This window comes from Aegilops tauschii, chromosome 6, assembly GCF_002575655.3.
Source record: "Aegilops tauschii subsp. strangulata cultivar AL8/78 chromosome 6, Aet v6.0, whole genome shotgun sequence".
Classification (NCBI taxonomy): Eukaryota; Viridiplantae; Streptophyta; class Magnoliopsida; order Poales; family Poaceae; genus Aegilops; species Aegilops tauschii.
Genome location: NC_053040.3, coordinates 468,611,557 through 468,638,646, shown reverse-complemented (window position 1 = coordinate 468,638,646; position 27,090 = coordinate 468,611,557). Strand labels below are relative to the sequence as shown.

The 27,090-nt window shown below is 40.2% G+C and overlaps 1 protein-coding gene and 1 pseudogene across 1 annotated transcript; one reads left to right on the top strand and one right to left on the bottom strand.

The window, feature by feature from the left end:
- The first annotated feature begins 8,837 nt into the window (after positions 1 to 8,837).
- On the top strand, positions 8,838 to 12,230 carry LOC123494381 (wall-associated receptor kinase 3-like; annotated as a pseudogene).
- Positions 12,231 to 13,875: 1,645 nt separating this feature from the next.
- LOC109779500 (alpha-1,6-mannosyl-glycoprotein 2-beta-N-acetylglucosaminyltransferase) lies at positions 13,876 to 15,576 on the bottom strand. Its single transcript, XM_020338124.4, has one exon. It carries the CDS (start codon positions 15,413 to 15,415, stop codon positions 14,108 to 14,110), a length of 1,308 nt encoding a protein of 435 aa, XP_020193713.1. The 5' UTR covers positions 15,416 to 15,576; the 3' UTR covers positions 13,876 to 14,107.
- Positions 15,577 to 27,090: the final 11,514 nt, after the last annotated feature.

The following is a 27,090-nucleotide window of genomic DNA, read 5'->3' as shown; positions in this document are numbered from 1 at the left end:
ATCCGGCAACAATGCGTAGTTTATTATCAAGCCAGTTTTTCAAAGAAGGCGTACTGAAGCACTTCTTGTTTTTTAACCTTTCGGATCGTATTCTTATTTTGGTTACAAACATGGCACCCTTAGGAGGAGGGACACGAGAATGATTTTCTTGAAGTTGCATCATTTGATTCCACCGACGCAAATAGAACTACAATGCTAGTCTGATATTTACCATGGAAGGTGTAGAGACGTGTGGCGACTAATGTATATAAAGCTGGAATTAAAACTCGAAGCTCGTAAGCTAAATGAGTAACTCGAGGAAGCTTTGATTATCCCGTCAGTAGCTATTTTGGTTCCGACATAGTGTAACATTGGTTTACCTTATATTCAGCCGAACATTAGGTAAACTATTGTCCGGGACCTGGGGATTATGGACGTCCGGACGCGCCCGCCCAAATAGGAATCCGCATTGGAGGGATGAAAGGACATTTGGGGCCAGAATGATGGTCGGCGGTTGGAGATGCCCTAGGCTTTGAGGTAGCTACTCCATATACGAAGGCAAAAAAAGGCAAACTTTTTTCAATAACCTATAAAAATTAAACTATAAGGCAACCAAGATCCGTCTAGCAATATTAGGCAAGAAAAATCCCAAAATCGACACTGAATAGTATACACCAATGACACCATAATTTGGGCTTTAGATTTGACCCATTATCACATGGATGCCAAAAATTTAATTTTTATATCTCATCTAATGATTCATTTTTTTATTTGAATTTTTACGACAACCCAAACTTTTTTAAAACATTTTTTAGTGTGTTATAAAAACATCATGTGCACCAGTAGCACCATAAACACCGATGCACCGGATACTTTCCAACACGACACCGGAGACGCGCGCAGCCAGCCAACATGCTTTGCAGCACGCGTGGTGCACACACGGACACAGCCTTCGCACGCCTGCACAGCCGCCGCCAACCCTACACAGCCTCTGCCGCTGTCAAATCCACGTCGTTGTGCCGCTTAACGCCCGTGACATGGAGGCTCGTATAGTCCTATGGTGTCACTGCAGCTAGCCACACACGTCTTCCGTTGTCTCGTGCTCGTATTTCTTCTTCTCCTCCCCCATTGGGCAACCATGGATTCCTTTGATAGATCTATTAAAAGCGTCTACAGCCGGGCGATCCAAGCGCATTTCAAACGCCCAGACAAGCTGACCGGTCACTGGTCAGTCATAAAAAATCGACTTATTCAGACGTCTCAAACGCATCTCAAACGTCCAGGCTGTCCGGCGCCCCTCATATTCATCCAAATCAATCGCGGATATGGGGCGGCCTGGCATGTCCGGGCGAATCCGCCTAACAGGCTCGGCCCATCACCGACCCCACAGTTGTCCCACAAAATCCTCAATCCGGCGACAAACTTTGAACCCTAGCTCACTCCGCTCGCCTCTCTCGCTTCGTCTTGTCCTCTCCCCTCCCGCATTCCGATCCAATCCAGAGCAATGTCGAGCTCCGGCAGCCACTCTGGCTCCGACGTCGACTACAATGAGGATCGAGCTAGCCCTCCGCACTTGGACCGGTCGAAGGTGGAGACCGGGGGCAGCTCCAGATCTACAGCGTCGCCGCAGCTCCGGCGCCGGCGCAGCACGGACGCCGGACCTAGACCCTCCCGGTCCGCCAACTCCGACAGGACAGCGCAGTCCGCACAGCCCCCCCCCCCTCCCGGTCGTCCCCTTCCCCCGTCGGCCGCTCCTCTACGCGGGCGGCGGTGGGTGCTACTCCATGCGCCGCCGGCCCGCACGCACACTCCGGAATCGAGGGGCGCGCTGCCCACCGCGAGAGGCAGCGGGCAAGGGAGAGGGAAGCGGCCGAGCGGTATGTGCACCGTCGCCACGGGATGCCAACAGAGCCCGATGATTTCTCTCTCCTCCACCTCATTATTTATCCTACATGGCATTGCTCTGATAGAACCATTGTACATGCCCTAACAATTGTAGCTAATTCCATGTTTTAGAAAAAAGAAAGGATAGCTAAATTTTTTTAACGGAAGAAAAAAGGATAGCCGATTCCTGCTGAATCGCCGTGCTCTCTGCCTTAGCCCGTTGTGATCCACCCCTTTGACTATCTTAACTTTTTTTTTCTCTTCGACTTTTTTCTAGGCCAAACACACTTTATTAATCACTCAATAAAATTTTTATAGGAATAACAGCTGGATCAAAAAGAACTCCTAGCCACACACGACAACCAACACCTAAACCAACTCACTGTTTTGCGGGAGTGAGCCTCAAAATTAAAATTTCTACGTTCGAACACTATATTACATTTAGCAAATTCCTTCATTCGCTCCCCAATTTCTCTAATAATTGCTCTGTTCGATCCCGATGCGCCTTGTTTAATGTCGTTGACCACTGCCTGAGCATCTTAAGCCACCATGATCCTTAATAAGGAGAGGTCCTCCGTCAAAGCTAGACCCTCTCGGCATGCTAGCGCTTCCAAGTTCAAAGGATTCTGTACACCCTACACCACGATCGCCAACGTGCCAATGTAACATTTTTTATGTTGTTGATCTCTATGTTGTCTATGGTGTCGCTTGATCGTTTAGGGTATGTTGTTTGGATGATCTAATGGAGGATATGAAAATTAGAGAGATCAGTCGCTTGCTTTTCCACGACAATAAATCAGCACCACCAAAGAGTATCTCGTAGGCAAATGAACCTGGATAATATCTCGTAGGCAAATGAATCTGGATACTTCTGGATGCAACATGAACAGAGTAGGAAGCTCTCAAAATTCAATGGTGGCTTCCAAATCTTAGGGAACAGCTTGTGCAAAGTTTGGGAGCTTATGTCATGCTAAAAACATCAAAAGGGAAAATTGTCAAGATTTTCCCTAAAAATAAAATAGCAATATTAAATGGAGTTTTGGGTTTGATTCTTATTGTGTGTTTAATTAGGTTTTAAAAATATAGTGCATGATGAAATTATGGCATGATGCATGAGAATGCAAAGAAAAATAAGAGGCAAGTTTTCTGGGTCATTACTCTAGGATGTTACACGTGGCATCGCAATCGGAAGGGAGGAAGGAGGTTCGATGTGTAGGTGGGGGCCTTTATTTTGTTTTGATTTTCCTCCAATCGTGAAGCCAGAGCCTAAGACGGGGACGCCTTTCCCGGCCATGGCGTCGCCAGCAAGGATGAGTCAGGGCGTGTCTATACCTCGCTCGCCACGAGTTGCAAGCTAGCCTCGCCTGAGGGAGCGCCATACTGGCCCAGCCCAGCTAGCTGAGGCCACAGCTTCGTTTTTTCTGTGTTTTTCACGTTTTTTCTATTACTTTATTTTAAAAAAATTATACTTGCAAATATTTTAAATAAATATAGTACAAAAAATTACATAAAACTTTGAAAAAAATGATAACCAAACATTTGAAAATGTTAAATGTGTATAGAGAAAATGTTTCTCATGTACATAAAAAATGTATAAAAAATACAATGTGTATGAAAAAAATAATCCTATCTTTTAAAAATGTTAATCAAGCATTTGAAAAATGTTTAACAAGTATTTCAGTTATGTTAATCAAGAATTTGAAAATTTTAAATGTGTATAGAAAAAAATGTTGACCATGTATTATAAATAATATTAATCTTGTTTTTGAAATGTTAACCAAGCATTTGCAGATGTTCAACATGTAGAGGAAAACTGTGGACCATGTATTCAAAAAATGTTAATCTTGAATTTAAGTAATGTTAATCAAACATTAGCAAATGTTTAAAAATGTGTATAAAAAATGTTGACCACATATTAAAAAATATTAAACACGTATTAGAAAAATGTATAGGATATTATAAAAATGTACAATATTTATGGAAAAGGTACACATCAAGATTTAGAAGAATGTTAATCATGTATTTAAAAAATGTTAAACATGTATATAAAAAGTGTTTCTGATGTATATAAAAACTGTTGAATGTGTACTCAAAAAGGAAACCAATGAAAAAACAAGAAACAAACAAACAAAACCCAAGAAATAATATGAAAAAGAGAGAAAACAAAAAAGGCAGTGAAAACGAAGAAAACCAAAGCAAAACAAAGAAAAAGGGAAAGACAAAAAAAATGAAAACAGGTAAAACTATTGAAGAAAACTATTGAATGGGAAATAAAGAAGGAAAATGGCTCTTTTTTTTCCAAGGGGTCACGCCTTCTATTTTGTCACGAGCCTAAAAGTGGTACAATTTATAATGTGTATAGAAATTGTTTTGACCATGTATTAAAAAATATTAATCTTGTATTTGAAAAATGTTAAACGTTTATTAAAAAATGAATTTTATATATACCAAAAGATACACTGTGTATGAAAAAAGTAAAACATCAAAAAATTTAAGAGTTCAAAAAAAGGTTAAAATGTGTGTCGAGAAATTGTTTACCATGTATTCAAAAAATGTTAAACTTGTATTCGAGAAATCTTAAACGTGTATTCAGGCCCGTATGGGGCAGATGTGCAGGATGTGCAACTGCACAGGCCCCCAAATTAGTTTTTGGACTATCTTATATTTCAGCAGCAAAGGAACATCTTATATTTCAGCAGCAATGAGCGATTTTCGTTGCTCCTGAAATATAAGATATTTTGTAGATAAATTATGTACGAAGGAAAAGGTCTAAATCAATTGCTAGTATTTTCAATATAAAAAAAGTTATGTACTTGCATTGTTTATGAACGAAGAGCTCACCATAGCATTTGCAAAATTTAAACCGGGACATATCACATCCTTTAGAAAGTAAACAAATTAAATAATCTCTTATCTAGTGCATATGTCTAGTAACAAAAAAACACATGTTGATGTGTTTTATTTATTTATTTGTTACAATAGCACTTTAACTACCAAAGGATGACAATCTTTTTTCTTGTGGTTTCATTTTAACGAAAAATGGAACAGAGGGGAATTATTTTTTTAAAGATAGTACTTCAAAATTGTGCTTGAATTTTTTTAATGGATGTAAACTTGAAGATTTTGTGGAAAGAAGTTCCAGAAAGATTTCTCGTTCCAACTAAAATACAGATTAGTAGATATTAATCCATAATTTCGCATTTTTGCAACACATAGTTCTTTTTTTACAACACATAGTTCTCGGAAAAATTGTGTTGCGCACATGGTAAATTTTGAAAAATTCTTTCCCTAATTATCTTTCTTAAAGACCGGGCCGGAACTTTGATTCCGCACCGGGCCCCCAAATTCTCACGTACGGCCCTGCGTGTATTAGAAAAATGTATTGGATATATACAAAAAATATAAAATGTGTATGAAAAAAAGTAGAGATCAAATTCATAAAATTTCGACAAAGTATTAAAAGTGTGTGTTGGAAAAATGTTGACCATGTATTTAGAAAATTTTAAACTTGTATTTTAAAAATATTAAACATTTGTTTGAAAATGAATTAGATATATACGAAAAATGTACTATGTATATGGAAAAAAAGTAGACACCAAAAAATATAAGATGTCATAAAATTGTTAATCATGTATTAAAAAATAAACATGTATATATTAATGTTTTTTATGTATACGAGAATTGTTGAGTGTATATTGAAAACCAAGAAAACCTGGAAAAAATAAAGGAAATGAAACAAAGCACCAAGAACAAAGAAAGAAACCAAAAAAAATGAAGGAAAGAAAAAACCTACTGAAAACCGAGAAAATATAGAAAACCTGTGAAAAAAACAAAGAAAAACAAGCAGGCAAAGAAAACAATGAAGAAATAAAGAAAACCAGTATGAACCATGAAAAAATGAAGAAAAACGATGAGAAAACAGAAAAGCGAAGAAATTAGTAAAAAAAAAAGGAAAACACAAGTTTTCTCTATTTTCCTCGGTTTTCAGTAGGTTTTTTCTTTCCTTCATTCTTTTGTTTCTTTCTTGGTTGTTCTTGGTGCTTTGTTTCCTTTCCTTTATTTTTCCGGGTTTTCTTGATTTTCAATATACACTCAACATTTCACGTATACATCAAACACATTTTTATATACATGTTTAACATTTCTGAAATACGTGATTAACAATTTTATGAACTCTTTTTTTTGGTGTCTATTTTTTGTATACTATTCGCAAGTGTCTTGTATTTTTCTTTGAATTATTCTAAATAAATATATTCTGAAAATTAATTTAACTAAATTTAGAAAATGTTCATGAGTGTAGAGAAATGTCCGCATAACTTGTAAAAAAATATGGATGGCATTTAAAAGAAAATAACGTCTCTTAATAAAATATACTGTACATGATATTTAGAAGGAAAAAAACTGTATGATTAAAAAAAGGTCATGACATTTAAAAAGATGTCCATGCGTTTCAAAACTGTGTTTGTGAACTTGTTAAAACATATTTATACAATGTAAAAAAAATTGGTGTGATGTAAAAAATATGTTTCATACCACTCAAGGAAAATGTGTGAGACATTAAAATGTTTGCGATTTTTTTAATAATGTCTATACAACGTAAAACAATGTTCACATAATTTAAAAATGTTACCTACAATTCAAAAAAGTGTTCAACGTGTATTTCAGAAATGTTTATGCACTGTAAAAAAATGTTTGTGTAATTTTAAAAATATTTTGTGCCATTTAAAAAAATGTTTGTGTCAATAAAGAAAGAAAAACATAGAAAAAACGACCAAAAATGATCGGACCTTCCAGAAGGTTCCCAAAACCTCTCCCCTGAGGAGAGTGGACAGTGAGGGGTCACAGTAGCAGGCGCCAGCCCACAGTGGGAGACAGATCACGGCAGCATTGAATGTTTCTTCTGAAAAATTATGAGCGTTGAACTTGTTCTGGTGATAAAGTCTGAGCGTTGAACTTGTTTCAGTCTAGCACATGTTTCTATTTTGTCAATTTCTCATAACTCTAGGTGAGGCTCAGAAAACAAACTGTTCTGCCCCTTTTTTAACGACTTTGCACTCTAGGTGAGGCTCGACCATTCCCAATAAGACAGCAGAGGCATTGCTGGGAGTGTCCCGAAGGATTCGAAGCAAATGCCACCAAACGCATGACCATATTGGACTGCCTAGATAAAAGTACAATTTGATCAAGTGATAAATTGATCATAGATGATGCTAGAGGATAACTGAACGCCAGGTTCCATTCCATTCATGAAACTACCAGTGTCTTGCAAGATTCAGTGGATGTAGAGGCATTACAGAACCAGGAATAGCAGCCAAGACGCAGATGTTATCAGCTTTCGGGACACCAGCCGAGCTCTTGCTGTGATCTTGGCAAAACTGATATCATGTGTCTCTGGGCAGAAGGCTTTAGTAAGCGAGGCACTTTCTGGCACAACACCTGAAAACCAGATCACATGCAGCGGCAAAAAGAATGTTTTCAACCAACACCACGTAACAGCATAGGAAATAATATTAGTAAAGCCATTTTTTTTCAGATAACCACAGCTAGAAACCTGCAAGAGATCAGCACCAACCGAAATCCCCGGTAAACTGGAGATCTCAGACCACTGATTCGTTGTGCATGCGGTCTAAACTCTAATCGATCTCCCGGGTGGACTACATGCGTTGACTTCTCGGCAGTTCTATGCAATTTCCTCAAGGGAAAATCATGATCATATCCGTACTTTTTCTTCACACGGACTAAAAGCATTAAGAGCATTATGAGTGGAATCGGACTATCTTCTTAACATAACAGAGCATTATGAGTTCAATCAAATGGCCCCTGCCATGCTAGGCTGGACGATCAAGAGCTCCGTATGCCATACCAATGGGTCTTCGCCTTCGTGCCGCAGAGACCACAGTTTTTGCCACAACTATGCCACTGCATTTTATCATAGTTCTGTTGATGGTCATGGTCTTAATTTTGATTTTGGCCAACTTGATCATGGGTATAACTGCCGGTGTTCTGGTGGTTACCAGGGCAACCCATACATCTACGATGGCTGCTATGGTATACTTAAGTAATCTTTTTTTATTATCTTAATGCTCAAAATACACTTTACTTTAGTTTAGCTAATCCCCTTAGAGTGTTTTCCGACAGTTAAAATAATAGATTTGTTCCGACACAAATAATTTGATAGTATAGTGAGTTACAAATATCTAGTTATATAATTATATGGCAAAACGATGGGTGTGTAGAGTTGCACTATGGTGATCATAATCTGCAAGGTAGAACATTAATAGAATGAAGTTTCTCAGTCTCCCAAGTTGTGTTTATCTCTGAATCTACTTTTTTTTATTCCTCGCCTAATTGAACCTACAGTAGTATACCTGAATTCTGTTTTTCCTGATGTTGCGGGTATGTGCAGATATCAATGAATGTGATTATCCAGACATCTACCCGTGTTACGGCCATTGCAGAAACACACATGGAGGATATGATTGTCAGTGTCCCCTTGGCTTCAAGGGCAATGCATCTAAACCAAATGGATGTGAAGGTACTAGAATAAAGATCAGATTAAGTGATAGCTTTATGCTTATTTCTTCAGTATATGATATTATCCATTTCTAGGGATCACCCAAAGATTCTTACCTTCTTAGCATATGCCGTATTTGTTCATATTTATATGTCCCTTGCTCAGACATAGACGAGCGTGAACACCCGGAAGAATATCCATGTTCTGGAATCTGCACCAACATCCCTGGAACTTTCCATTGCCAGTGTCCTGATGGTACCTACAGAGATCCACTGATGAAACAGGGATGCATCAGCGCCACAACAACAAAAAAGACATTTACAGGTAAGAATAGCATCGTTGTGATAATCATGATCATACATTCTTCCTCAAACAATTTGAATGCTCCAAACTCATGACTTCGTCTCTTCACCTATGATACCATATTTTACAGGTTTGGTCATAGGCCTAGTAGTCAGTGGTGGCTCAGTTATTTTGCTTCTAGTACTTGCTGCCCCCTTCGTAGCACGCAGAATCAACTTAAATAGAGCAAACAAACTGAAAAATAGATTGTTCAAGCAAAATCATGGTTACTGTTGCCACAGCTAATATCACAGAAGACAGATTTTGGTGAAAGAATGATCATTCCTTTGTTGGATCTAGAGAAGGCCACAGACAATTTTGATAGAACTCGTGAGGCAGGAGGCGGAGGACACGGTGTTGTGTATAAAGGAATTTTAGACCTACAGGTAGTTGCCATCAACAAATCCAAGATCGTCGTACAGAGAGAAATCGATGACTTCATAAACGAGGTTGCAATTCTTTCTCAAATCAACCATAGAAATGTTGTGAAGCTAATTGGATGTTGTCTGGAGACAGAAGTCCTGTCACTGGTTTATGAGTTGATTTCAAATGGTACTCTTGATCACCATCTTCATTTTGAAGGCCCGATGTTACTATCATGGGATGATCGAACAAGGATTGCGCATGAAGTTGCTAGAGCTCTTTCTTATCTTCATTCATCTGCTTCGATGCCAATTTATCACAGGGATATTAAATCATCCAACATACTTATTGATGATAATTTAACAACAAAGGTATCAGATTTTGGAGCTTCGAGATACATCCCAATTGACAAAACAGGGTTGACTACAGCTGTGCAAGGAACAATAGGCTACTTAGACCGTTAGACCCTATGTACTATGATACCGGTCATCTAACAGACAAGAGTGATGTTTTTAGTTCTGGTGTTCTTCTTATAGAACTACTAACTAGAAAGAAAAAAACCCATGCCTCTACCGTAGTGGCAGCAACGGTGTTGGTCTTGTTTCACATTTCGTTTCGCTACTCGCAGAAGGCAATCTTGATGAGCTAATTGATCCCCAAGTCATGGAAGAGGGAGATGGACAAGTCCAGAAAGTAGCTACCCTGGCAGCGATGTGCATTAAATTGAAGGGAGATTCTCAAAAAAAAAATTTGAGATTCTCAAACAAAAAAAAATTGAAGGGAGAAGAGCGACCTACAATGAGGGAAGTGGAGATGAAACTTGAAATTCTGAGAATGCGTGTGGCACCTGATACTGCTGCATCAAGGAGATATGACAGGGATCAAATTGGGTATGTATACATGCCAACTGAAGCAGTTGTTGTGGAAGCTAGCAGGCAATACACTATGGAGGAAGAAATATTATTGTGCGCAAGTTATCCTCGATGTACTTGCTGCAGCGTCCTCAACAACTAAATGTTCTACACATTTTCTTCTAAAGCATTGCAAGCCAACTGAAGAATAAGGCGGTAACAATATAAGCTGTCTGCTTCTTCGCCTTCCAAATTATTTTTGGAAACCCTTGGCAACTGCATCTTTCAACCCTTCTGCATATGAAGCGTGTGCTGGTTACTCTTCCATGTCAAATGATTGGATATCAATAGTTTTGGTTTCAGGAAATAAAACATAATCTTCAATCTGTTTCTGTACTGACTGTCAAACAGAAATTTGTGTCTCTGTATGCTTGTGGTCATACAGCAATTTTTACTCCAATATTGATTGTTGTATAGATTAAGATGTACTCCCTCTGCTCCAAAATATTTGAAATTCTAGGTTTGTCCTAGCCAAACTTCTTTAAGTTTGACCAGCTTTATAGAAAAAATTGCTAACATCTATAACATCAAATATGTAATAATAGTATGAAAATATATATTATAATGAATTTAATGAAGCTGATTTGGAGTACATGATCTCCAAGACAGTGCATGACTGGAGTTATAAACCCCAGAGGTATGGAGCTTCCAAAATGCTCTATCATACTCTTCGGAGAGAGACACGGATCTGTTCGAACACAAACCATAATCTCATGAGCCTATCATCAAAGCCTCTCCAGAAACTAAGTTTAACATCTATTCCATTCCATCTCAGATTTGACCAACAGTAACATTATATTCATTACAGATAAATTAAAGTTCCCACAAATGAATAGCAAGGCAAAACCATATATTCCACTATGAACCAAGGATAATTGAATTATGAACCAAGGCTAAACCATATATTCCACTATGGAGATAGACAATTAACATCAAAGCTGTCAGATGCAAGTTATTGACTCAAAGAACCATCATGGTGTTTCTCATTTCTCTATTGTCAACGCTATCTATGTCCACATCATATACCAGCTTTATTGATCACATTATTTTTCACATTCACGTAATTATCTCGAAGTCAATAGTTCAACCCACGAAAAAGGGAAATAATAGCCATGTCGTGTAAGAACTAAATGCAAGAGGTCATACTGCTGTCCAAATGGGGGCAGATTCATCGTACTGGAAACAACAGAAAATCGACCTGCAGAAGCTTCAGTGTCCAGTTAAACATGCAGGCATGCATGTGCAGAAGTTAAATAAAATTAGTCAATCAGAAAGAAGCGTTGAATAATTATGAGACAAAACACCAATCTGGTAGAGCCTGAATGTGGACTGAGAACAGGTTCGGAGTTTAACCAGGGGCAGATTGTTTGAATGTCGACTTAAACACAGAGTAAATACCAACTTTTATTTTGCAAAGCAGCGATAAAGAAAAAAAAGAGGACTGCCTGACAGGAATAATAGGATAAAATGCAACACTATTATGATGAATAATTGCCTAGTCAAAATATGACAACTGCAAGGGGAAATGATGATTAGGGTTAGAGAAGGCTTCATGTGCTGCTAAAAAGCTGTCTAGTCATTCCAAGACCAGATGTGCCGAAAATAACAGGCTACCAGCAGCTGAGGTTCGGTAGTGATTGTGTGATCCAGACCAAGAATGGACTACCCCAACAGTTCAAACCAAACAGCAGCCAACACAGAAATATTAACTTACTATAACCTGACTGTGCACTCCATGGCTCCTTTCTCAGCTAATTAGGCTCACTTAGTTTTGTTATGCAGTTAAGACTTTCTACAGTGGATGGTGACAGGCATATAAAGAATGTTTAAGCTATAATGATATGTCGACAACATTAGAGTTTGGACCATGGTAAGTGAATTAGATAATGCCTAATAAACCGATATCAACGACAGATAATCAGGCTCTTGGGTTCTCTCTTAGGAATGAAAAGAGCACCAACTGAAGAAGATTCTTCATCATCAGCAAAGAACGGTACCTAAAGGAATAACAAAAAAATTAGCATCACATTCAATGCTTACCTAAAGAAAGAAATAATAAAGCATAACCAGTCATTACCTTGCCCTGTGACATAGGAACCACCATGGATAATGTTCCGCTAGGAAGAGGCTTCTCAACTACCTGCAGGGCAGCAAAATGTTTTGGTCAAGCTAATGTCATTCTGCTACATTACTAATTACTGCTGTCAAAAAAAAAAAACTGCTAGCCAACCGTAAGGGTTTGAAGCAAGAGCTACCAGAGATACATGACCATATTGGTTAGTGGTTATATGTCAAACATGCAGCCAGACATTGCAAATTTATAATTAAAAAGAATAATGTTTTTAATAATGTTAAAATGTGATTAAGTGCAAGCTGATCATAGTTGTTGCCTCAGGATAACAGAATTACTATGAACCAAGTCAAAACCATGTTTCCATACAGATAAAAGATCACGCAGTAGTTCAAACTTCAAACCTATCAGATAGTACAAGTTATACTCAAAGAATGAACATGCAGTTTCTTCTTTCTCTACGGTCAACACGGTCTATGTCCACATCATATAAACGTTCTATTGATCACATTACTGTTTATCTTTGCATTATTACCTCAAAGTCAGCAGCTCAACCCACAAAAATAGGGAACGAATAACCATGTGCACGTGAGAAGTAAATGCAAGAAGGAAACAACAGGGAATACACTTGCAGAAGCTTGAGTATCCAATAAACATGGAGGCAGCGTATTCACAAAAGTTAATTAAAAAGAAGCAATGAATGATTATGAGAAACACTAATCTTGACATCTTGTTGAGCCTGAGGGTGATATGAGAACAGGCTTGAAGTTTAACCAGGGCAGATTGTTGAGATGTTGATTTTAACACATGGAGTAAATATCAATGTGTTACTTGCAAAGCAAAAGATATACAAAAATATATTGAGGATTGCATCATAGGAAGAATATGATAAGTGCAACAAATTTATAAACGATAGAATAGAATGCTTACTATTAGAACAGAATAGAAAGATAATTGGATATGATGATTCCAGGGAAATAGAATGCTTACTGATAAAAGAGGCTTCATGTGTTCCTAAACAGCCCTCCAGTCATTCCAGGGTCAGATGAGTCAAATATACTACGAGCGGACGGAGAAAGCTGGAGTTTGGTTGTGATTTGTGGTCCAGTCCATGAACAGACCAGCCCAACATTCAGACTTAACAGCAACCAGCACAGAAAATTAAATTTGCTATATGTACCTGATTGTGCACTCCATGAATCCTTTCTTAGCTAATTAAGCTCTCCTAATTTTGTTGTGCAGTAATGTTCGATTCGATCATCTTCTTACAGTGAATGGTAACAAGCACATAAAGAAAAATTTAGGCCATGATATGGCCGCAACTTTAGGCCATGATAAGTGAATTATATAATATCTAATTAAACACATTAACAACAGTAAGAAAACTTAAAAAAAACTTCATATCTTGTTGTGAGTATCAATATCTCTGTGCCTGTTTAAAATTTCACCAGCTACAAATCCTATAATACTGCGAGCATGTAACTCAAGAGTAGATGAGTTCTAAGAAATACAAGTAGCCAAAAATAGAAACACCATGCAAGAAGCATACGAAACTGAAGAAGATAAACATGTGCATATGATGGCCAAAACGATATGAAGTATTGTAGAAACCATTAGTACTAAATATTAGTTTCCAATCATACAACAGACAAGGGATACTGATGTCACTAGACATGGTAAGGTAACAGTAAGAGGCATTGATCATCAACAGGCATTAAGCATCCCTGAATGTTAAAGATGCACAGAAAGCAGTACTTCAGTTAAACAAAGTAAACATGACAATCTCTTAATAATAAATGTTGCAAATGATCTTGAAACAACAAACTCTATCCATATCAGTGAGTTAATAAAGTACATCATACAGTTGGGAAAGTTAACCCAAGTCCAAGGCAATGTATCCGAATAGAGAACTATTCTACAAAATTGAGAAAAAAGGGTGAAAGACTATTTATATCACAAACCGTGTATGAATCGATCGAAACAGCCAAACAACACTACAACAAGGGCATCATGAATGCCAAAATTCGTGTGCCTATAACCCCATCATGCAGACAACGTGTCTTTAACATGGTACATGTATGCAAAACTCAAGCAAAGCTCCCGGTCACGCCGATCGCCCCAGCCACCCCATCCTTTGAAACCAGCCTGATACCCTGGTTGTTTCCTAATGATGTGGACTGGCCAATCAGCTTTGATGTTAGGAACCTTGTCGATGGCATCTAGTTCTATGGCTCCCGCGCCATTATCCACACAAACACTGCTGGAGTCTTGGCCTTGGTGAAGGCCGCACTTGCCAAAATGTGCAGCACTCCTCCTAGGCCCCCTCAGACTGTAAACAGGAGCTCCAAACGATGGATACACGGTTGCCCACATGGTTATATCCCAATTGTACTCATCGAAGTCGCAGAACTGCTTAGCCTTGGCATGAATCTTCCTCCACACAGTCCTGTTGAAGGCATAGCCAATGTTACCCATCTTCTCAGCAACCATGCTCTCCCAGCCTTCCCCTTTCGCCTTGACATCGGACGGCGCCAAATTGACCGCATAGCACTGGGGGCACTTCTTCGGCTTCAAATCCACGAGCAGCTGCGCATTGCGGTATGCGTTGGGGAAGATGTAGTGGTCCTCCTCGATGAAGAGGATGTGCCCATCGAAGTCCCTGGTCTCCTCCATCCCATCCCACACGGTGTTCATCATCCACCACCAGTGGTGCTTCAGCGACACGATCCTCGGGGAGCGGTGGTTGCCGTACTGGTCCGGCTCGCCCCGGCACCGCTTCTCGGCTGCCCTGTCCTTGTCCCGGCAGTCCCCGGGCGCGACGCCGGGGAAGGAGTCCGGGAAGAGGTGCGGCGAGTAGGGCGCGAAGATCTGCTTCACCTGGCAGAAGGCGATGCCCTTGACGATCTCGTCCATCTCGGGGAAGTAGCCGTCGTGGCTGACGACGAGCAGCGCCTCGCCGATGCCGTCGACGCGGGAGAGGCTGTCGACGACGAGGCGGAGGTAGCGGGGCCGGTTGTGGACGTAGAGGACGATCTTGAGGTGGCCGTCGGGGAGGCTGGGGAAGCGGGCCGCGTTGCGCGGCGGCAGCGAGTTGCGGCGGGCGAGGGAGAGGGACAGCGCGCCCTGGCGCGGCAGCCGCGGGGTGAAGGACGGGTCGAGCAGGATCTTGCGCTGCGCGGCGGTGCGGTTGCGGTTGCGGGCGGCCGCGGCGGAGACGGCGGCGGGCGGGGCCAGGCGGCCCCCGCCGTGGCTGGCGCGGAGGAGCGAGACGAGAGCGAGGACCGCGAGGACGACGACGGCGAGGAGGGGCGCGGCGCGGGAGCGGAGCCGCGCGCCGTGGTGGAGGGCCATGGCCGCGGCGGCGGCGCCGCCTCCCCGGGATCCTGGGCGGCGGCCGGATCTCTGAGCTGGGCGGGCGGTGGGGTTTGTTGGCTAGCAGTCGATTGGGCGGAGGAGGAGCTGCGCAAGTGTGGACTCGGTATTCGTTGGTGGCGGCTTTGCTTGGGTTTGCCGTCCCTTTCTTTTCTTCTTTTGTCTTTTCCTTTTGAAAATTCTTCCCCAACTTCTTTCTTTGAGAGAAGGGAAAAATTCTTCCCCAGCTTAGTTTAGTATAAGAAGAAAGAATAGTTGAATGGGCTGATTCTTCCCTTGGTGTAATTAGCCACCATTACAAGTCCTTGTAAATGGGATATGTGATTATTGTTTCTGTAGTTGGTAATTATTGTGCTATCTTCTTCCTAGTGGGTTTTTTTTCTCCGAGAAAAAGGGTCTCAATCTCGAAAAACAAAGGACGATCTTAGTGTAAAGTTGGTACAATAAATCCAAGATGTTGCAGCAAACAAAAGCAGTCGGAATTTACACCAAAGGTTTTCTGAAATTGGCGAAAGAGCGAAGATTTAACTACAAGGCGCATTGGAATTTGGGAAAAATGAAGATGGCGAGGCAAATGCGACATATCTGAGGCGTCGGGGAGAGTGGAGAAGTGAAATGGGCAAACCCTAACTCGCTTGATTCACCCTTGTTTGTAAAGCAGGTGGTTGTTGCACCGAACATGTCTCATTCGAAGACTCGTGATGAAGTTGCTCAAAGGAACCAGCTGAGTAATGTTTGGTTGCTTCAAAGGGAGATAGGTTAGAAAGATTTTTCATTCGGCTCCGTTTGGTAGTGTTCGGATAAACCCAAGTGGAACGAAAGGTTTTTCTTTTTTAGCTAGTTGTCGAGTTGTAAACTGCTAACCTAGTTCGTCTAGATATTCCAAGTGACTAAGCAAAGACTCCGGTAGAGCTAGAAAGGTTGAATAAGATTAGGATTTAAATAGGAAGATCTAGGGATAACAAACATTAAGGATTTTCATCTCGTCTATGGATTTGAATAACTGAAGAAGAAAATTAGTACTTCCTCCGTTCCACAATATAAGAGCGTTTTTGGCACTAGTGTAGTGTAAAAAACGCTCTTATATTATGAGACGGAGGGAGTATATCCTAGAGAACCATGTACATGACTTGATTTTGATGATGACATTGACGACCTAGGACCACATGTTCAAGAATCAATTGGATCCCATATACATGATTTTAGTTTATTAATGAACCTGACTTGCAAGACAAATTTTCCATACACTAGAAATTTGTACAAATATGCTTAACTAAATATACACTCGAACACTATTAAGATATTTGTTAGAGTATACCATGATATTTAATGATATAAAAATATGCATCCGCACGCACACATACACACATATAAATGCAACTTTTCAAAAATTAAGTCAAAAAGATTTTTTGTTACATTGTATATCTAAATTTAGCAATAGTAAATGTTTAAGTGATATACATTGCAACTGTGTAACAAAGAACAATATAAGTATTTTTATATGGTTAACTCTGATGGCTACTTAATACTCCCTCCGTTCCTAAATATATGTCTGTTTAGAGATTTTAATATGGACTGCATACGGATGTATATATACGTATTTTAAAGTGTAGATTCACCCATTTTGCTCTGTATGTAGTCGTTATTAGAATCTCTAAACAGAATTATATTCAGGAACATAGGAAGTAGAAAATTATGCTCACTAAAATAAGATTATGGTACAGTTAGTTTAAATAAGTATAAAATTTTAATATAAAAGTTATTCTTAGAGTAAAATGCAACAAACCACCACAAATAACAGCATCATTAGCGAAGAAACATGTACATATAGCCTAGGCAGCAGCAGCAGGTGCGGTGCATGCGCTCGCAGACGTGTAGGCGGGCGTTTCCATCCCATCTCACGGTTTATTGTTGTGGTTGCACACGACCGTACGTTGTTGCTGCATACGATGAGATCAGCCTAGAACCATCGACCGGCGGGCTTGCCATCATTACAAGAATAGCTGAATCTGATTCTTCCCTTGGTGTAATTAGCAACCATTACAAAAATCCTAATATCCTCCTTGTAATCGGAATATGTGATTATTATTTATGTAATCTTGGTAATTATTGCACTATCTTCTTTCTAGTGGGTTTTTCCGAGAAAAGGGGTCTCAATCTCGAAAAACAAAGGACGATCTTAGCGCAAAGTTGGTACGATAAATCCAAGAGGTTGCAGCAAATACAAGCAATCGGAATTTACACCTAAGGTTTTCTAAAATTGACGACAGAGCGAAGATCTAGCTGCAAGACGCTGTGGAATCTGGGAAGAGTGAAGATGGCGAGTCAAATGTGACCTATCTAAGGCATCGGGGCAAGTGGAGAAGTGAATTGGCAAACCCTAACTCGTTCGATTCAGCCTTCTTTGTAAAAGAGGTGGTTGTTGCACCGAACTTGTCTCGTTCGGAGACTTGTGAAGAGTTGCTCAAAGGAACCAGCTAAGGATTGTTCTGTTGCTTCAAAGGGTGAAAACTTAGAAAGATTTTTCACTCGGCTCCGTTTGGTAGTGTTCGGGTAAACCGAAGTGGAACAAAGGTTTTTTTTGGCTAGTTGTCGAGTTTTAAACTCCTAACCCTGTTCGTCTGGAGATTCCAAGTGACTAAGCAAGGACTCCGATAGAGCTAGAAAAGTTGAATAATATAAGGATTTAAATAGGAAGATCTAGGGATAATAAACATTAAGGATTTTCATCTCGTCTATGGATTTGAATAACCGAGACTACTCATAGTGAGAGTAACATAAGTGGCAACATCACATATATTTAGGCAAAATAGATAAGGTGGCAGGTAGTTAATGAAGAAAGAGAGGCATGTGATAACATAGTTTATGTTACTCACATTAAGGGTAACATCACACATATCAAGACAAGCTGAGTCTACAACATAATAAATGAAGTGTTGCATGACACCACACATATGTTACTCCCCACTATAGAGGTAGTAATATAGACTAGTAACATATGCATGTTACTAGTCTAAGTTATACCCACTATGGGTAATTGAAGAAGAAAAATAGTATATCCTAGAGAACCGTGTACATGATTTGATTTGATGATACATTGCCGACCTAGGACCACATGTTCAAGAATCAATTGGATCCCATGTACATGATTTCAATTTATTCATGAACCTAACTTGCAAGAAAATTTCTCCATACACTAGAAATTTGTACAAATATGCTTAAACAAATATACGCTCGAACACTATTAGGATATTTGTTAGAGTATACCATGATATTTAATGATATAAAAATATACATATGCACGCACACATACACACATATAAACATGTAAATATATATGTATGAGAACGGACGTTTGGCTCTAGGCCTCCATGGAGGCCTATATAACTAATGCCATTTTTAAAAAATTAAGTCAAAGAGAATTTTTGTTACATCATATATCTAAATTTAGTGATAGTAAATATTTAAGTGATATACATTGCAACCGTATAACAAAGAACAATACAAGTATTTTTTATATGGTTAACTTTGATGGCTACGTGATACTCCCTCCGTTTCTAAATATATGTATTTTTAGAGATTTTAATATGAACTACATACGGATGTATGTAGACATATTTTAAAGTGTAGATTCACTCATTTTATTTTGTATATAGTCCTTGTTGGAATCTCTAAAAAGACTTATATTTAGGAATGGGGGGAGTAGAAAATTATACTCACTAAAACAAGATTATGGTACGGTTAGTTTAAATAAGTATAAAATTTCAGTATAAAAGTTACTCTTAAAGTAAAGTGCACAAAACCACCACAATAGCAGCATCATTAGCCGAAAAACACCGCAAATTTCACCGTGCTGAAAAAATAACGGTGGCAAAAAAACACTGGCGGTAAATCATGAGCACTTTCCTAACATCACTAATTGACCGGGTCCGCCCGTCAGGCTGAGTTAAAAAAAACTGCCACGTAGGTAGTTGAACTGTTCTTCTTTCTCGTCCCCCCATAGGCATAATTATCCACCCGATCGAATAATCATCATCATCTCATACTCACGGAGATAGCGCCTGATCGATCACGTGAAACAAAACACACAGAGGACGAGTGGTCATAGGCTCTCGCTACTGTTGGTCGTGTTGACGGCGCTGGTGGACTACAACGTGGTGGACTACGGCACAAGGCCCAAGGCAGGGGTGTTCCTGGCCGCATGGGATGCAGCTACCAAAATTGTAATTAATCCCAAGTTTCACTTTAGCCAAAGGTTCTAAGTGTCATTCGTGTGTGCAATCTAAGCAACCTCGCAAGCCTCACAAGGCTGCGGAGGAGAGACACTTGGCACCATTAGAACTCATACATTCTGATCTTTGTGAGATGAATAGTGTGTTGACTAAAGGTGAAAAGAAATACTAGACGTTGATAGATGTTTCCACTCGATATTTCTATGTATATTTATTAAAAACTAAAGATGAGGCTCTATACTACTTTAAAATCTATAAGGCAGAAGTTGAGAATCAAATTGAAAAGAAATTAAACGAGTCCGGTCAGATCGTGGTGGAGAGTACTTCTCGAATGAGTTTGATTCTTTTTGTGCAGAACACGACATTATTCATTAGAGGATGCCTCCCTATTCACCCCAGTCAAACGGGGTTATCGAACGGAAAACTGTACTCTAACTGATTTGGTTAACGCCATGTTAGATACATCGGGTTTATCCAAGGCATGGTAGGGGAGACTATATTTACATCATGTCATGTCCTGAATAAAGTTCCGACAAAGGACAATGAGGTCACTCCCTATGAACAATGGGAGAAGAGAAGGACGACACTCTCGTACTTGCATACTTGGGGCTGCTTGGTGAAAGTCAGTGTGCCGATCCCCAAAAAGCGTAAGCTTGGACCAAGGACTGTGGACTATGTTAATTTGGGCTACGCTATGAATAGTGTTGGCTATAGATTTCTAGTAGTCGAATCTGAGGTACCTGACATGAAGGTCGCTATAATTATGGAGTTTAAGGATGCTACATTCTTTGAGGATATTTTTCCTTTGAGAGATATGCAAAACACTTCTAGACATGAATCTGAGTAGACTCCTGAGCCTGCTATTCCTGTGGAATATTAAGAACAAACACATGATGAAAATCCTGATGATGATGATGAGGAAACCCTTGGTAGGGGTAAGAGAAAAAGGACTGCAAAAACCTTTGGTGATGTTCTCCTCGTGTACCTCGTGGATGATACTCCCACTTCTATTTCAAAAGTGTGTGGATCTCTCATTGCTTGTATCTGCGTTGGTATTTCCTAAAAGAGGAGAGGGTGATGCAGCACATCAATGATAAGTATTTCCCTCAGCTATGAAACCAAGGTTATCAATCCAGTAGGAAAACCAAGCAACACTATGTAAACGGTACCTGCACACAAAGAACAAATACTTGCAACCCAACGCGTAAGAGGGGTTGTCGATCCCTCCACGGTAAAAAGATAGATTAAATTGTATGAGATTGGATAAATAGATCTGACTAAAATATAAAATAAAATAAATAAAGAAAAAGTGCAGCAAGGTATTTTTAGGTTTTTGGAATAATAGATTTGAAAACAATATGATAAAAGATAGACCCAGGGGCCATAGATTTCACTAGTGACTTTTCTCGAGAAAATAGCATATGGTGGGTGAACAAATTACTGTTGGGCAATTGATAGAAGAGCAAATAATTATGATGATATCCAAGGCAATGATCATGTATATAGGCATCACGTCCAGGATTAGTAGACCGACTCCTGCCAACATCTACTACTATTACTACGCACATCGACCGCTATCCAGCATGCATCTAGTTTATTAAGTTCATGGAGAAACGGAGTAATGCAATAAGAACGATGACATGATGTAGAGAAGATCTATTCATGTAGGAATATATGTTGGGGAACGTAGCATGCAATTTCAAAAGATTTCCTACGATCACGCAAGATCTATCTAGGAGATGCATACCAACGAGAGGGGGAGAGTGTGTCCACGTACCCTCGTAGACCGAAAGCGGAAGCGTTAGGTTAACGCGGTTGATGTAGTCGAACGTCTTCATGATCCAACCGATCTTAGTACCGAACGTACGACACCTCCGAGTTCATCACACGTTCAGCTCGATGACGTCCCTCGAACTCTTGATCCAGCAGAGGGTCGAGGGAGAGTTCCGTCAGCATGACGGCGTGGTGACGGTGATGGTTATGTGATCCGCAGGGCTTCGCCTAAGCACTACGACGCTATGACCGAAGTAGTAAATTGTGGAGGGGGGCACCGCACACGGCTAAGAGAACAATTGATGTGATATGGGGTGCCCCCTGCCTCCGTATATAAAGGAGGGGAGGAGGAGGAGGAGGCCGGCCAGGGGGCGTGCCCCATGGGGGGAGTCCTGTTGGGTAATGTAGTAATTTCAAAAAAAATCCTACGCACACGCAAGATCATGGTGATGCATAGCAATGAGAGGGGAGAGTGTTGTCCACGTACTCTCATAGACCGTAAGCGGAAGCGTTATGACAACGCGTTTGATGTAGTCGTACGTCTTCACGATCGACCGATCGTAGCACCGAAAGTGGCACCTCCGCGATCTGCACACGTTCGGCTCGGTGACGCCCCGTGAATTCACGATCTAGCAGAGTGTTGATGGAGAGCTTCGTCAGCACGACGGCGTGATGACGGTGATGATGAAGCTACCGGCGCAGGGCTTCGCCTAAGCACTACAACGATATGACCGAGGTGGATTATGGTGGAGGGGGGCACCGCACACGGCTAAGAGATCAATGATCAACTTGTGTGTCTATGGGGTGCCCCCTGGCCACGTATATAAAGGATGGAGGGAGGAGGAGGCCGGCCCTCATAGGGCGCGCCCAAAGTGTGGAGTCCTACTAGGACTCCCTAGTCCTAGTAGGATTCCACCTCCCACATGGAATAGGAAAAAAGGGAAGGGAGAAGGAGAAGGAAGGAAGGGGGCGCCCCTTTCCCTAGTCCAATTCGGACCAGTCCATGGGGAAGGGGCGCGGCCACCCTTGAGGCCTTTCTCTCCTTTCCCGTATGGCCCATTAAGGCCCAATATGAATTCCCGTAACTCTCCGGTACTCCAAAAAATACACGAATCACTCGGAACCTTTCCGATGTCCGAATATAGCCTTCAAATATATCGATCTTTATGTCTCGGCCATTTTGAGACTCCTCGTCGTGTCCCCAATCTCATCCGGGACTCCGAACAAACTTCGGTCATCAAATCACATAACTCATAATACAAATCGTCACAGAACGTTAAGCGTGCGGACCCTACGGGTTCGAGAACTATGTAGACATGACCGAGACTCATCTCCGGTCAATAACCAATAGCGGAACCTGGATGCTCATATTGGTTCCTACATATTCTACGAAGATCTTTATCGGTCAAACCGCATAACAACATACATTGTTCCCTTTGTCATCGGTATGTTGCTTGCCCGAGATTCGATCGTCGGTATCTCAATACCTAGTTCAATCTCGTTACCGGCAAGTCTCTTTACTCGTTCCGTAATGCATCATCCCGCAACTAACTCATTAGTCACATTGCTTGCAAGGCTTATAGTGATGTGCATTATCGAGAGGGCCCAGAGATACCTCTCCGATACATGGAGTGACAAATCCTAATCTCGATCTATGCCAACTCAACAAACACCATCAGAGACACCTGTAGAGCATCTTTATAATCACCCGGTTACGTTGTGACGTTTCATAGCACACAAGGTGTTCCTCCGATATTCGAGAGTTGCATAATCTCGTAGTCCGAGGAACATGTATAAGTCATGAAGAAAGCAGTAGCAATGAAACTGTAATGATCATAATGCTAAGCTAACGAATGGGTCTTGTCCATCACATCATTCTCCTAATGATGTGATCCCGTTCATCAAATGACAACACATGTCTATGGTTAGGAAACATAAGCATCTTTGATAAATGAGCGAGTCAAATAGAGGCATACTAGGGACACTTTGTTTGTCTATGTATTCACACATGTACTAAGTTTCCAGTTAATACAATTATAGCATGAATAATAAACATTTATCATGAAATAAGGAAATAAATAATAACTTTATTATTGCCTCTAGGGCATATTTCCTTCAGTCTCCCACTTGCACTAGAGTCAATAATCTAGTTCACATCGCCATGTGATTTAACACCAATAGTTCACATCACCATGTGATTAACACTCATAGTTCACATCGTCATGTGACCAACACCCAAAGGGTTTACTAGAGTCAATAATCTAGTTCACATCGCTATGTGATTAACACCCAAAGAGTACTTAAGGTGTGATCATGTTTTGCTTGTGAGAGAAGTTTAGTCAACGGGTCTGCTACATTCAGAGCCGTATGTATTTTGCAAATATTCTATCTCTACAATGCTCTGCACGGAGCTACTCTAGCTAATCGCTCCCACTTTCAATATGTATCTAGATTGAGACTTAGAGTTCTCCAGATCGGTGTTAAAGCTTGCATCGACGTAACTCTTTACGATGAACTCTTTGTCACCTCCATGACCGAGAAATATTTCCTTATTCCACTAAGGATAATTTTGACCGCTGTCCAGTGATCCACTCCTGGATCACTATTGTACCCTCTTGCCAAACTCATGGTGAGGTACACAATAGGTCTGGTACACAGAATAGCATACTTTATAGAACCTATGACTGAGGCATAGGGAATGACTTTCATTCTCTTTCTATTTTCTGTCGTGGTCGGGTTTTGAGTCGTACTCAACTTCACACCTTGCAACACAGGCAAGAACTCCTTCTTTGACTGTTCCATTTTGAACTTACTTCAAAATCTTGTCAAGGTATGTACTCATTGAAAAAATCTTATCAAGCGTCTTGATCTATCTCTATAGATCTTGATGCTCAATATGTAAGCAACTTTACCGAGGTCTTTCTTTGAAAAACTCCTTTCAAACACTCCTTTATGCTTTCCAGAAAAATTCTATATTATTTCTAATCAACAATATGTCATTCACATATACTTATCAGAAAGGTTGTACTGCTCCGACTCACTTTCTTGTAAACACACGCTTCACCGCAAGTCTGTATAAAACTATATGCTTTGATCAACTCATCAAAGCATATATTCCAACTCCGAGATGCTTGCACCAGTCCATAGATGGATCGCTGGAGCTTGCACACTTTGTTAGCACCTTTAGGATTGATAAAACCTTCTTGTTCCATCATATACAACTCTTCTTTAAGAAATCCATTAAGGAATGTAGTTTTGACATCCATTTACCAGATTTCATAAAATGTGGCAATTGCTAACATGATTCGGACAGACTTAAGCAGCGCTACGAGCTAGAAAATCTCATTGTAGTCAACACCTTGAACTTGTCAAAAAAACTTTTTTGACAAGTCTAGCTTTGTAGATAGTAACACTACTATCAGCGTCCGTCTTCCTCTTGAAGATCCATTTATTCTCAATGACTCACCGATCATCGGGCAAGTCAATCAAAGTCCATACTTTGTTCTCATACATGGATCCCATCTCAGATTTCATGGCATCAAGCCATTTTGCGAAATCTGGGCTCATCATCGCTTCCTCATAGTTCGTAGGTTTGTCATGGTCTAGTAACATGATTTCCAAAACAGGATTACCGTACCACTTTGGTGCGGAACGTACTCTGGTTGACCTACGAGGTTCGGTAGTAACTTGATCCGAAGCTTCATGATCATCATCATTAACTTCCTCACTAATTGGTGTAAGCATCACTTGAACTGATTTCAGTGAAGAAATACTTTCCAATTCGGGAGAAGGTACAATTACCTCATCAAGTTCTACCTTCCTCCCACTCACTTCTTTCGAGAGAAACTCCTTCTAGAAAGGATCCATTCTTAGCAATGAATATCTTTCCTTAGGATCTGTGATAGAAGGTGTACCCAACATTTTATTTTGGGTATCCTATGAAGACGCACTTCTCCGATTTGGGTTCGAGCTTATCAGGTTGAAACTTTCTCACATAAGCATCGCAACCCCAAACTTTAATAAACAACAACTTGGGTTTCTTGCCAAACCACTGTTCATAAGGTGTCGTCTCAACGGATTTAGATGGTTCCCTATTTAACGTGAATGCAGCTATCTCTAATGCATAACCCCAAAACGATAGTGGTAAATCGGTAAGAGACATCATAGATTGCACTATATCCAGTACGGTTATGACGTTCGGACACACCATTATGCTGTGGTGTTCCAGGTGGCATGAATTTGTGAAACTATTCCACATTGTTTTAATTGAAGACCAAACTCGTAACTCAATATTCGTCTCCGCGATCAGATCGTATAAACTTTATTTTCTTGTTACGATGATTTTCCACTTCACTCTGAAATTCTTTGAACTTTTCAAATGTTTCAGACTTATGTTTCATCAAGTAGATATACCCATATCTGCACAAATCATCTGTGAAGGTCAGAAAATAACGATACCCGCCACGAGCCTCAACACTCATCGGACCGCATACATCAGTATGTATTATTTCCAACAAGTCTGTTGCTCGCTCCATTGTTCCGGAGAGCGGAGTCTTAGTCATCTTGCCCATGAGGCATGGTTCGCAAGCATCAAATGATTCATAATCAAGTGATTCCAAAAGTCCATCCGCATGGAATTTCTTCATGCGCTTTACACCAATATGACCTAAACGGCAGTGCCACAAATAAGTTGCACTATCATTATTAACTTTGTATCTTTTGTCTTCAATATTATGAATATGTGTATCACTACGATCGAGATCCAACAAACTATTTTCATTGGGTGTATGACCATCGAAGGTTTTATTCATGTAAACAGAACAACAATTATTCTCTGACTTTAAATGAATAACTATATTGCAATAAACATGATCAAATAATATTCATGCTCAACGCAAACACCAAATAACATTTATTTAGGTTCAACACTAATCCCGAAAGTATAGGGAGTGTGCGACGATGATCATATCAATCTTGGAACCACTTCCAACACACATCGTCACTTCACCCTTAACTAGTCTGTGTTCATTCTGCAACTCCCGTTTCGAGTTACTAATCTTAGCAACTAAACTAGTATCAAATACTGAGGGGTTGCTATAAACACTAGTAAAGTACACATCAATAACATGTATATAAAATATACCTTTGTTCACTTTGCCATCCTTCTTATCCGCCAAATACTTGGGGCAGTCCCGCTTCCAGTGACCAGTCCCTTTGCAGTAGAAGCACTTAGTCTCAGGCTTAGGTCCAGACTTGGGTTTTTTCACTTGATTAGCAACTTGCTTGCCGTTCTTCTTGAAATTCCCCTTCTTCCCTTTGCCCTTTTTCTTGAAACTAGTGGTCATGTCAACCATCAACACTTGATGCTTTCCTTGATTTCTACCTTCGCCGATTTTAGTATCGCGAAGAGCTTGGGAATTGTTTTCGTCATCCCTTGCATGTTATGGTTCATCACGAAGTTCTAGTAACTTGGTGATAGTGACTAGAGAACTTTTGTCAATTACTATCTTATCTGGAAGATTAACTCCCACTTGATTCAAGCAATTATAGTACCCAGACAATCTGAGCACATGCTCACTGGTTGAGCTATTCTCCTCCATCTTGTAGGCAAAGTACTGTCAGAGGTCTCATACCTCTTGACACGGGCAT

What these genes read in the sequence shown, in the direction of transcription:
- LOC109779500 (XM_020338124.4), bottom strand. Translation starts at nt 15,415, where the DNA reads ATGGCCCTCCACCACGGCGCGCGGCTCCGCTCCCGCGCCGCGCCCCTC.